The sequence below is a fragment of the Lepus europaeus genome, chromosome 18 (assembly GCF_033115175.1).
Source record: "Lepus europaeus isolate LE1 chromosome 18, mLepTim1.pri, whole genome shotgun sequence".
Taxonomy (NCBI): Eukaryota; Metazoa; Chordata; class Mammalia; order Lagomorpha; family Leporidae; genus Lepus; species Lepus europaeus.
In genome coordinates, this window is record NC_084844.1 from 63,013,702 (window position 1) to 63,026,152 (window position 12,451).

The 12,451-nt window shown below is 63.3% G+C and overlaps 2 protein-coding genes across 3 annotated transcripts in view; one reads left to right on the forward strand and one right to left on the reverse strand.

Annotated features, from left to right (window-relative positions):
• TOP3A (DNA topoisomerase III alpha) overlaps window positions 1-605 on the reverse strand; it is a 29,395-nt gene extending 28,790 nt beyond the window's left edge. Inside the window, exon 1 of one of the 2 annotated variants that reach the window (XM_062215709.1) lies at window positions 227-605. In XM_062215709.1, coding sequence (XP_062071693.1) covers window positions 227-409 — 183 coding nt within the window. In that variant the 5' untranslated portion in view covers window positions 410-605. Of the gene's footprint in view, window positions 1-92; window positions 184-226 lie in introns of those variants that run through there. The other variant, XM_062215710.1, reaches the window with a different exon arrangement.
• A 279-nt stretch (window positions 606-884) lies between these two features.
• LOC133746757 (guanine nucleotide exchange protein SMCR8-like) lies at window positions 885-9,548 on the forward strand. The gene is made up of 2 exons (XM_062175002.1): window positions 885-3,783; window positions 9,060-9,548. The coding sequence occupies exons 1-2, from the start codon at window positions 1,433-1,435 to the stop codon at window positions 9,511-9,513; spliced, it is 2,805 nt and encodes a 934-aa protein (XP_062030986.1). The 5' UTR covers window positions 885-1,432; the 3' UTR covers window positions 9,514-9,548.
• Window positions 9,549-12,451: the final 2,903 nt, after the last annotated feature.

A 12,451-nucleotide genomic window follows, 5' to 3' on the forward strand; every position in this document is an offset into this window, starting at 1 on the left:
CCTTAACCCCCCAAACCCTGCAGGGAACGGAGGAGGGCTAACTGGGGAACCGAGTGGATCGCGGTCGAAGGCAGAACGCAAAATCGCGGCACCTGCCCCGGCGGTCTTGGGCAGCAAGGTGCAGGGACGCGGCCGTGCGGCCAAGCCGGTGGAAGTCGGTGAGGCCCGAGGAGAGGCTTGGGGGCTGGGGGGTCCTACAGGCCGAGCCGCCGACGCGCCTTCTCACCCGCCGCATCCGGCCGCCGGACAGCAGGTCAGCGATGCCCTTGGCCGCGTCGTTCTTCTCCGCCACACACAGGACCTTCCGCGCGCCCCGCAGAGCCACCTCCATGGCGGCGCGGGACGAGGCACGCTCTCCCGGCCGTCGCGGCCACCACCGCAGCGCGCAGCGGGCGACCGGGAAGATCATTCCTAGGCCCCGCACCCGCCGCCGCTCGCCGAGCGCCCGCGCATGCTGGACAAGCCAGAGGTGCGGCCCGTGAGGAAACTGGGGCCTCCGCGAGCCGTCTGCGCCCGTCACTTGTCCCACCGGCCCGTTAGCCTTTGCCGCTCCCCGGCCACCGCAGCGCCGGCACGGAACCCCGCACGTCGGCGCCCGCTTCCGCCCGCCTTCCCGGGCCACTTCCGCCAGGCGCGCGCACTCAGCCTTCCCCGGCTGCCCCCGCAGCGACGGTGAACTACAACTCCCAGACTGCCCCGCAGCGACCGCGAACTACAACCCCCAGACTGCCCCGCGCTCTCGGCTGTCTCATTCACGCACGTTTCTCTCAGCCACTCCCCGCTTGGCTCCGCCCCGCCTCCCCTTCCTGACAGCGGTTGATTTATAATGAGACTCGTCCTTGCGAGGGGCCGGGGTGGCGTGCGGACACAGTCATGTCGCAGGCGCTCTCTTTCTCAATGGGGTCCTCCGCTCCTTCTGGGAGATCAGCGCGGACGCTTCCGGGTCACGAGGCGCTGACGCTGCGGGTCATGTGACACAAAGATGGCGGCGCCGCGGTAGCTGGCTTGGAGTTGTGGCGTCCAAAGAGCCGCGACGGTTTCTGCGCTCGGAGCGTGGGGTGGGGGGGAAGGGCGACAACGCCTGGTCGACCCCTGCGGCGGCCCGTAGCTCACGTTAGGCACCCGTTCCCGCCCGGGGGCTGCTGTCGCGGTGGCTGCGGGGGAGTGCCGGTGACCTCACTGCAGGTGCCTCGCGCTGGCCGCGCTCGCCAGAGGAAGAAGAGGAGGCGGCGGGCAGCTGGCCTCCCCAGTGTTGGGGGTTCATGAGGGCTCCGGAGGAGCTGCACCAGTGACGGGCGGCGGGGACTGTGGTCTTCCGGCGTGTGAGATAGCCTGGGACCCCTCTTGGGGGAGGGGGCACAAAGAAGGCGGCAGGGACTTCCTTCTCGGTGTCCATTGACCCTCTCAATGTTCTCCCCGTACACCTGGAAATATGATCGGCGCCCCTGACGTGGTGGCCTACACCAAGGAGGACGAGTACGAGGAAGAGCCTTACAATGAGCCGGCCCTGCCCGAGGAGTACTCGGTGCCGCTGTATCCATTCGCCAGTCAGGAAGCCCACCCGTGGTCCAAGCTGTCCGGAGCCAAGTTCTCCAGGGACTTCATCCTCATCTCCGAGTTCTCCGAGCAGGTGGGCCCCCAGCCCTTGCTCACCATCCCCAATGACGCCAAAGTGTTCGGCACTTTCGATCTCAACTACTTCTCCCTGCGCATCATGTCTGTGGATTACCAGGCCTCCTTCGTGGGCCACCCTCCCGGCTCCGCCTACCCCAAGCTGAACTTCGTGGAGGACTCGAAGGTGGTGCTTGGCGACTCCAAGGAGGGAGCGTTCGCTTACGTGCACCACCTGACCCTGTACGACCTGGAGGCCCGCGGCTTCGTGAGGCCCTTCTGCATGGCGTACATCTCGGCCGACCAGCATAAAATCATGCAGCAGTTCCAGGAGCTGTCCGCCGAGTTCTCCAGGGCCTCCGAATGCCTGAAGACGGGCAACAGGAAGGCATTCGCGGGGGAGCTGGAGAAGAAGCTCAAGGACCTGGATTACACCAGGACGGTGCTGCACACAGAAACGGAGATCCAGAAGAAAGCCAACGACAAGGGCTTTTACTCGTCCCAGGCCATCGAGAAGGCCAACGAGCTGGCCAGCGTGGAGAAGTCCATCATCGAACACCAGGACCTGCTGAAGCAGATCTGCTCCTACCCTCACCGGAAGCTGAAGGGGTCTGAGTTGTGTTCTGGCGAGATGGAACACGGCCAGGAAGAGGCGGAGCGGGCACCGGCTACCTCTCACCCTGACGATGAACCGGCCCACGCTGACCCTTGCACGTGTAGACCCACCTACACCCCCAAACTCATCAAAGCGAAGTCCACCAAGTGTTTCGACAAGAAGCTGAAGACGCTGGAGGAGCTGTGCGACACGGAGTATTTCACCCAGACTCTGGCCCAGCTCAGCCACATCGAGCACATGTTCAGAGGAGACCTGTGCTACCTCCTGACCAGTCAGATCGACAGAGCGCTTCGCAGACAACAGCGCATGACCAACTTCCTGTTCGAGGACTTGGTGGAGGACGCCGACAGGGCGACAGAGCACCCAGGGCGCATGCGCTCTCAGACCAGTCACGACAGGCCGCCCTCCAGGTCCCTGGAAGAATGCCTGATTCCGAAAGTGCTCGTCAGTGGTAGCTCCTACAAGTCCAGCGTGGAGTCCGTGCCCATCAAGATGGAGCAGGAGCTCAGAGAGGACGGGGACAAGGAAGCGGGCAGTTTTGACCGCCAGGAGAACTTGGACTACCTGGACATGGACATGAAGGGCAGCGTCAGCAGCGGGGAGAGCATCGAGGTTCTGGGCACGGAGAAATCCGCCTGTGTCCTGGCAAAGTCGGACAGCCAGGCCAGCCTCACCGCGCCCCTGAGCCCCCAGGTGGTCCGGAGCAAAGCCGTCAGCCACAGGACCATCAGCGAGGACAGCATCGAAGTCCTCAGCACCTGCCCCTCGGAGGCCCTCATCCCTGACGACTTTAAGGCCAGCTACCCAAGTGCCATTAACGAAGAAGAAGCCTACGCAGACGGCGAGGGAGCCATCCACTTCCACGCAAGCCTCAGCCCTCCGGGGCTGCCAGAGGCCGAGGAGGGCGGCTTGGCCGCCGGCACCGCAGCCCAGGTGGACCCGTCCTGCTGTATCGGGAAGGAGAGCAGCGCTCAGCTGCTGCCCCTGCCCGCCGCAGCCCACATGCTGTCTGCCGAGGACGGGGTGGTGAGCATCCCCCCGCAGCGCTGTAGGCAGAAGGAGCAGGGCTTCCACGTGGACTTTGCCACGGACAACACTGACCCGTCTCCCCGAGACAACAGCTGTGAGGGGTTTCCTGTCTATGAGCTGGACCCAAGCCACCTGTTGGCCAGCCGGGATACCAGTAAGACCAGCTTGGACAGCTGCTCGGACACCCACAGCTATGTGGGCAGCATAGCCTCCACGGGCTCGGATCGGACGCCCACCTCTGCTCACCCCGCTGGCCCGTCTTCTGAGAGGCACAAAAAGAAGGCTGGCCAGAACGCCTTAAAGTTCATCCGCCAGTACCCCTTTGCCCACCCGGCCATCTACTCCCTGCTCAGCGGGAGAACGCTCGTGGTCCTCGGGGAAGACGAGAGCATCGTCAGGAAGCTCGTGACGGCGCTGTCCATCTTTGTCCCCAACTACAGCCGCTGCGCCAAGCCCGTGAAGCACTGGGTTTCCTCCCCTCTGCACATCGTGGATTTCCAGAAGTGGAAGCTTATTGGCCTGCAGAGGTAACGGGTGGTGGTGATGGGGGGGGGGGGGGTGGCTGGCCGGTTAGAAACGAGGCAGGCTGGGCGTGGCCCTAGAATCGGGAGGCGAGAATTTTAGTCACGTGAGTGCAAACTCACGGGCTGAATTCCAGCAAAATTGTTTCCCTTCTCTGATTTCCAGTTTCTTGTCCGTTCTGGGAGGAGGTCACGGTTCTGGAGTAGCGGCCAATCAGAGTCTCGGAATTATTCGGGGGCATTTTTACCATCTCGGACCTACCGCTGAGGTTCTGGCTGGGGTAGGGTGGGGCGAGACGTGGGATTGACCTGGTGTACCTGAGGTTTGGGCGGGGCCAGACTCGGAGCTCTCTCAGGTCCTCTGCTGAGCCTCCAGTTCACACTGTGGTGTCAACACTGGCTGAGGAGAGATCTGGGAAAAACGCCAGGGCGGGCGGCCAGCCCTGGTGCGGGGTCAGCAGGGCCTCTGTGGGGCTCTCGTTTTGTTTCTGTCCTGTCAGATTTCTCCGGTTTCTTTGAAAGAATGAGAGAGAGACAGGGATAGATCCTGCATCTTCTGGTTCACTCCCCAAATAGTCGCAAAGGCCAGGCTGAAGCCAGGAGCCTGGGACCCCAGCCGGGTCTCCCATGTGGATGCTGGGGGCCCAAGTAGCTGGGCCATTTCCTGCTGCTGGTCCAGGCACATTAACAGGGAGGTGGATCAGAAGTGGAGCAGGGGGCTGGAACCGGTGCTCCTAGGGGATGCTGGCAATGTAGCCGATGGCCTAACCCGCTGCCCCCTCCCTCCCTCTGCGTGCACTCTCTTCCTGGCTGTGGTTAGCAGGCGCTTTGTCTTTCCCAGTTCTGCTCCGCAGATCTGACCGAGCCCCCTGCCTCAGTGCGTCAGTCCATGTTCCGTTTCCTCATTGCGTGACCCTTTGCAAATCATTTCCCTTCTGGGCACCTGGTGAGTGCGTTCCCTCGGGTGGACACACCGGGCCTCACTCCCCGCACCCGGTAGGAAGGGCAAACAATGCTCTCCATGTCGTCGAAGCCCCCACTGTCGCTGCTCTCTCTCTATGTGGACTCCTAGCCTCAGGGAGGTTGCCATCTCCCAAGTCTCCTTGCTTTTGTCCCTCCGGTGGGGGTCCCAGGGAGCTCGCTGGAACCCTCGCGGTGTCAGGCTATACCCCCGTGACGGTGGTGGTGGTGGTGGTGGTGGGGGTTCGGCAAGTGCTGTCTCCACAGCCCGTGCTGGCAGGTGCTGGGTGTCAGTTGGAAACACCTGGGCAGAGTCACTCCTAGGGGACAGGTGACCAGAGCCTGTGACCGCGCAGGGCGGTGAGAGATCTGACAGCGGGTTGCCCCCTGCAATGGCCAGTTTCGTGATACACTGGGAGTGACCAGGCAGGTGGGGTCACCCATCATGGCGTGGCGTCAGGTGGTGGGGAGGCCGGCCAGCCCTTGCTTCCGGGTGTGGAGTCTGAATCTGGAGGTTTGTTTGCCGCGTGTCTGCACCGAGTCCTGCAGGCTTCGCCCTGCCGGCGCCCTGTGCCTCTGGGCCGGGGCCACCTGCAGTTTGTACCCCAGAAGGAAGCCTTCCCCCGAGCGGTGTTTGCGTTTGCTCTTTGTGCCGCGATGAGTCAGTGTCTCTCACCACCCCCCCCATTCTCCAACTCGCTCCCTGTGCCCCAACCCTCGGCCTGTGTCTTGTGGGGGCAGCTCGGCAGTCTGTCCCCGTGAGACCCTCTCCGGAGACCTGTGCTGCATCTCCCCTCTCGGAGGTGTCAGAATGGCAGAGGGCTCGTCGTAGGTCAGCTGTGGGCAGCCGAGTGAGAGGGCGGGGCGGGGCGGCTGCCTGTGGGCTGTGTGTCCAGGCCCCCCGGAGGGGCAGGGGGAGATCTGGGCTACGGGGCTGCCATGCCACTGCTGTTTCCCAGAGGGCACCAGGCAAGTGACTCCTCCATCTAGGAAAACAAGAGGCTGGATTGCAGCATGGGCCTTTGCCAAAAACATACGAGGACTGCCAGGTGCCAGACGCTGCCCAGTGCTGAGGTCTGTCCCGGCTCTGCCACTGTGCTGCTGGCGGCTTGACCTCTCAGAGGCCGTGCCCTTGCGGGCAGACTTGGTTCACAAGATGTCGCTGTGACGATGGGTGTTGGCGGCCTGTGGCGCTGCTCCTCAGGCACTTGGGCTGACCGTGAGCATGGCACTGTGAGGGCCAGAGGCCACTGGAACACACTGGCTCCAGTGTGTTGAGAAAGCGTGCCACTCACTCCCCTTTCTGGACCCCTGCCCCACATGAAAACATAGGGCACCTACGTGGGTGCAGGTGCAGGCAGGGGAGTGAGGCCTGTGCCCCAGAGGAGGTCTCTGGAGAAGCAGCTGACTGTGGCGAGGGCAGCGTGGGGACAGACGGCGAGCCTGGGCAGGCTGGATAGTGGACATAGCATTAAGGTGTGGTCTCATGGTGGGCCATGGCAGGTAAGGGAGGAAGCAGTGGGTGGTCTGCACTGGGCCCTGGTGCTGCCACCGCTCACTGTACAGATTTGGACCGAACACCTCCTGTCATTCATTCACTCACCAACCATGCTGAGCGCCTTTGGAGCAGTGGGCAGGGCTCACAGTTAGAACGTGCCAAGCCCCTGGCTCTCCACGGTGCTCAGAGACGGGCCGATGGCAGGCGGGGAGGTGCCTCTGCAGCAGTGACCGCCCGTCTTCGAAGCTGTGGCGCGGGGGGCTCCTCTTGCATGCTGGCGCCTCAGTCCTTGGGCTCCCTTAAGACCAGCTCCGGTGTCGAAGGTCTTAAGGATTGCACCTCAGACTACCAGTCTCACCAGCTCTTGATTTTTTTCCTGTGCCGAGAGGTTGGGTCAGCCGCCCAGGGCTGAGAGACGGACAGTTGAGCTGGTCTCCTGTCAGTTTCAGGGCGCAGCAGAGGTAGTTAGTGTTGCTTGCTAAGCAGCAGTGACAAACCCTGCCCTGTTTGGAAAATAAGCTCATTGCTGGCAGAGGAAGTGCTGGTGTGGGTCAGAGGCCCTGGCTTGAGTCATGGCCTGAGCGCTTGACCAGCTGGGTGATGTGGGACAAGCCACGGCTGTGCATGGGCCTCTGTGTCCTCACTGGTGGTCCCCGGCCTTGGGCTGGGCCGTGGTGATCTTCAGTGCTCAGCAGTGGGTACCACGCAGCTGAGAAGAGGGCCCGGGGTGTGCCTCTCCCGTGTCATCTGGCCTCCCGAGGAGATGTGTGGGAAACAAGAATGGAGGAACAGTCAGAAGTAGCCAGCTACTGGGTGCGTGTTGTGGCACATCCCATACTGGAGTGCTAGGGCTCAAGTCCCACTTTGGCGGTCAGTCGTGGGTCCCTGCCACCCACGTGGGAGACTCAGATGGAGCTCCAGGCTCCTGGCTTCAGCCTGGCCCAGCCCTGGCTGTGGTGGGCATTTGTGGAGTGAACCAGCAGATGGAAGATTGAGATCTGCAATGGCTGAAGCCGGGCCAATCGGAAGCCAGGAGCCAGGAGCTTCCTCCGGGTCCCCCACGTGAGCGCAGAAGCCCAAGGACTTGGGCCATCCTCCGCTGCTTTCCCAGGCACACTAGCAGGGAGCTGGACTGGAAGTGGAGCTGCAGACGGAGGCTTAGCCTTCTGCCCCACAGCACCAGCCCCCGGAATGGTCAGCGCATTCTGAGAGAAACAGTTGTACCATGGAAGGTGTCAGAGCTGTACCCCAAAGGCTGGGCTGAGACAGGCGTCCCAGCAGAGATGGGGAGTGGGGAAAGGGAGGTGTGGCCTGGCTGTGCAGCCACCACAGAGCCTGGACGTGGGGGCTGTATGGCCTGGGGGCTGGCCCCCTTGGGGAGGGCAGGGTGCCTCAAGAGCAGACTGTGTGAGGGACAGGGCTCCTTCCCCCAGAAGCAAGTGCAGAGAGCTGAGAAGGCCCCCAGGAGAGTGGGACCGTTGAGGCACAGAGGCCATGGGAACATGGGCTCCGACTCTCACTGCCCTCAGGAACTTTTTGGGTGTCAGCTGCCGGCAGGCACCGATTCCTCATTGCCTGTGGGGTGCCTGTGGTCCACGCCCACTGCCCTCCTTGTGGTTCAGAGTGCGGGGCCCGTGTGGGTCCCGGCTGGCCTGTCTCTGTGACCTTGCCTGGCCGTGGCCTGCCTTGGCGTTCCTCAGTCCCCAGCCCGGCCCCACGGCCGCTCCTCCACAAACCTGCCTGGTCTCGCCAACCACGGCCATGCCCCCTTCACCTTGCTGTACGTGGGGCAGCCCCTTCTCCCCCATCACGCCAGGCTCCCGCAGGATGAATCCCAGGTCCTCCCCTGCGGCCTGCCTCCCAGCTGGGTGCTGCCATATGGGATATGCTCCGTGAATGATAAATTTGTTAATAGAGACAGAGAGATGGTCCATCCTCTGGTCACTCACTAAATACCGCCAACCACCAGGGCTGGACCATGCTGAAGCCGGGAGCCAGGAGCCAGGAGCTGCATCCGGGTCTCCCACATGGGTGGCGGGGGCCTGAGCACTCGTGCCGTCCCCTCTGCCTCCCAGGGTGCGCATTAGATGGAAGCCAGATTCAGGCAGAGGCGGGACTTGGCGCCAGGCACCCTCCCATGTGGCTTGTGGGTGTCCCAAGGGTGACTTAGCCTGCTGCACCACAGCGCCGGCTCCTGGAGCGGGGTTTCTTAAGGAGCATCTTCCAAAGGCCAACCACGTGACTGTCTTCCCTCCCTGAGCAAACACTGCCTCCCTGCCTCTGATGGACAGTCCCCGGCTGGGTCAGAGCCTGGCCGACACTGCGCGTGACAAGATGGTAGTCACTGCCCCCCTGGGGCCAGGCGCCGCACGGGCTCAGCTTGTTTCGTCTCCGCAGCAGCCCCATGGGACTCCTGTCGCCATCTTACAGGGCAGTCCAGCGAGGTTAAGGAGTTGGGCCTGGGTTGCAGCGGGAAGGCTGGGTGAGGTTTAAGCTAGCCAGGTGCAGAGGGAGCCAAGGGCGTTCCCGGGGAGCAAACAGGTGCGTGCTCCTGAGGCCCCGCCGGAAGCTTGGCGGGCTCCAGACCAAGGAAAACCCCTCTGGGGAAGTAACAGGCCAGCAGGCATGGGACTACCAGGGAGGGCCCTGTGCATTCGAGCTCGGTGGTCGCGAGGGTGGTGAGGAGCCCTTCGGACATGGCGAGGATCAGATTTGCCTTCAGGAGGAGCCTGGCTGGGTGGGAGCTGGCCTGGCAACAGGGAGCCCCCTCCCAACCTCTGCCTGGCCCTTGCGCTTCCTCCTGACCTTGGCCTGTGTGTTCCAGGGTGGCCTCCCCGGCCAGCGCCGGCACCCTGCACGCCCTGAGCCGCTACAGCCGCTACACCAGCATCCTGGACCTGGACAACAAGACCCTGCGCTGCCCGCTCTACAGAGGCGCCCTGGTGCCCCGGCTGGCCGACCACCGCACGCAGATCAAGCGGGGCAGCACCTACTCCCTGCACGTCCAGAGCATGCTCACGCAGCTCTGCTCCAAGGCCTTCCTCTACACCTTCTGCCACCACCTGCACCTGCCCGCCCACGACCAGGAAACGCGCGAGCTGGTTGCCAGCCGCCGGCTGGGCTTCCTGCAGCTGAACCTGGGCCTGGTGAACGAGGACGTCAGGGTGGTGCAGTACCTGGCCGAGCTGCTGAAGCTGCACTACCTGCGTGAGGCCCCTGGGGCCGGCCCCCCCCCGCTCAGGTTTGACTATGTCCCCAGCTTTCTGTACAAGATCTGAGGCGGTCCCAGCCCAGACCAGGACCTGTGACTCGGGCGTGGGGAGGGCGGGGCGGGGCGGCAGCCGTGGCCGTGGGGGCTGTGGTGTGGCGAGCGGGACCTGGGCAGGGGTGGGCGCGTGGCTTTCTCTGAAGGCGTCTGGGTGGACAGTGACAGCTGCCCTCGGCTCCCTGGCAGGGGCAGGGGGTGGCCCCAGCTTTCGAGAACTGGCAGCCAGGACAGAGGAAATGCCAGCCACCCGGTGGGGTGGGAAGGCCCAGCACGACGGCTGGGGCACGCCGGCCACATTCGGCGATGGAGGCAGCCGGTAACTGCTGATTTGGTGAAAAACAGGGCAGACGTCCATTGCCCCCTTAGCCCCTAGCCATGGCCCTTTGTGTAGCCCCCTGGACAAGTGAGGCGGGGGGGGGGGGGGGGAGCCCCGCCCAGCTGGGTGGCAGTGGAGTGCTGGTAGCACCCCGCCCCTTCCCCGCCCCGAAGTCGCTCTCCCTGGGAAGTGGGCGCGGAGGGCCTGAGCCAGGGGCGAGGACGGCTCTGGGAGCTGGGGAGCGCGGCAGACAGGGGCCACAGAGCCGCCCCACTGTGAGATGCTCTGCGCCGGGCCTTGGCCTAAGCCATGCCCCGGTCCCCCCACCACTAACCTTTGCAACCACTTCACTACCTCTCCCGGGGTCTGGGTGCGGTGACGGTGACGGGGGCTCTGTGCAGCCGGCCAGGCTGGCTGTCAGCCCGGTGGGCGAGAGCCCAGATGATAGAGCCTGGGCAGGCTCCCGTGTGGCGCTCCGAGAGGCTGCGTGCACCTCTGGCCCCATGGCTCCCCACCCTCCCCAAGGGAGTCCCCCAACAAGGAAGGCATTCGGGACCTGGAAGGAGATGCCCTCCTGTCTCCCTGTGTGTCCCAGTGACAGGGGCCAGCACAGCTCCCTGGGCGCCCCAGGAAGTGGCCACCGATATGCAGATGGAGGGCTTCCGCGGCCCTGAAGGTCCCATACCTTTTTTTTTTTTTTTTTAAGTTATCCACACCCCCCCCCCACACCCCAAGTGGGGAAAACTCTGGGTATTGACTGCCTTCTCATTTGCTCCATGAAAGCTGACCCGCAGTGCCCGAATCAACCACGGGGGTGCATCTGTGGGGTGCTGCAGGTCTGGGGGTGCGTGTTTGCTTCTGAGGTGGCAACCTGTGGCAGCTGTCTCTCCTCCATCCTGTCGGGCACATTCGCAGACCGACAGCGTGTGAGCGTGGAGCGCCCCTGTCTGCTCAGGACATCTGCCTACCCACCCTCGCAGGCACCCTCATCCAACACCTCCCCCCACCCCCGTGTGTTCTCCATTGCTGTCTGCCCCGTCTCCAAGGACCCTGGCCGTGTGGCATTCGTCTCAAAGGGAAGGGAGGCCGGGGGTCCTGTGACAAGCTGGAGAGCTGTCACGGCAGGCGCTGCTGTGACTTGGGACGCCACCGATACAAGATGACTCTAGGCAGCCAGACGTGGCTTCCTCCAAACTGCAGCCGGCCGCTCCAGTGGTCTTGGGAAAAGTGCACTTGGGCACATCGGTAGCCTCACAGTTGGCTGAGAAAGGCCCCGGGCGCTAAGGGAGTGAGCAGAGAGACCGAGCCGTGGGTGGCCGCAGGGTGCCTCCCCTGGCTCCGCACCAAGGACAGAGGGCCTCACGGGCTGATGGTTTCACTCCAGGATTTAGGGTTTGATTTAAAACTACCTTCTCCACGCATCAATTCCAAAGGATCCTGGTGATGCAAAATCTTGTGTCTCCCAGAGGTCTCTGGTGAAGGCGGTGACCACTGGGCAGCTCTACCGTCTCAGCCCTCTCCACTCTGCACAATGCCAGCGACTGAAGCCTCGCGTCCCTGAACGTGGGCAGTGGGAGGCCGGTGCCGTGGGACCAGTCTCTTCTAGAACTTTCATTTGAGGGGTTCCTCGGGTTGCCATACTGGATTGAAACATTCAGAAACACCACCGCCCAGAGAACACATGGCATCCGGGCCCCCAGTCACGGCTTCAGCACGCACTGCTGCTTGGAGCGCCCCCGTGCCGAACCTTCGATGTCTGAAGATGGTTGCAGCTTGGGCTGCGAGGTATGCCCAGCGGTTCCCACAGGCACCACACCATAGGATGGGCAGGGGGGCCGGGGCGCGTGCCACCCCTCACGCCTCACTGGTTTCCTAGGAAACTCGCCCCTTTTGGTGGCAGCTTTGGATTTTAGAAATTGTGACTTTTCCATAATGTTCCAGAGTAGCTGACGCTCCACACACTCCTCCAGGACCTGGGAATGGCCTGCGACAGCTTCCCTGTCGCTCCCCGCCTGGCTGCTGCCGTTTCTGTTGCCGGTCAGATGTATTCAAAGCATGGATGTCCACTCACTCCTCACAAGGCTCATTTCAAACTCCTAGGAAGTCCAGCAGCCCCCCCCCCCCCACACACACACCCTAGAGCCATGTGGTCATGATGGCAAAGGCTGTGCCTGGCCTGTGCCGCACAGCGGTCAACACTGTGTGCCCTGTCCCGCGTCACCTGCGAGGCACTGAGCCCATATCCGGTGGTCCAGCGTCTCCTGTCTGCTTGACCCCCCCAGCTCCCTGAGAAGCTCAGAAGAAAGTGCCTTGGTCTGTGCTCTGAAGCGACCAGCCAGCTCTGCCTTCGTCCCCGTGCTGTGACTGAAGATGAGGAAATGGGACTGTAGAGCGGCGTGGCATTGACGGGCTACAGAAAGGAAAAGCATCCAGTTCCCACTTCTGCCTGGAGAGCAAAACCAGCCTCAGCCGGCGGCCTAGGGCACACCAGGTTTTCCTGAGCCGCCTTTGAGCGCCGACCTAGCCTGACCTTAACTTTGCCGAGGTTTGGAAGCGTCGGGACGGAGGCAGAAGTTGGGGGGGTGGGGGCCCCCGCGCACCATGCCACACACTGACTTCCCGGAGCAGAGGC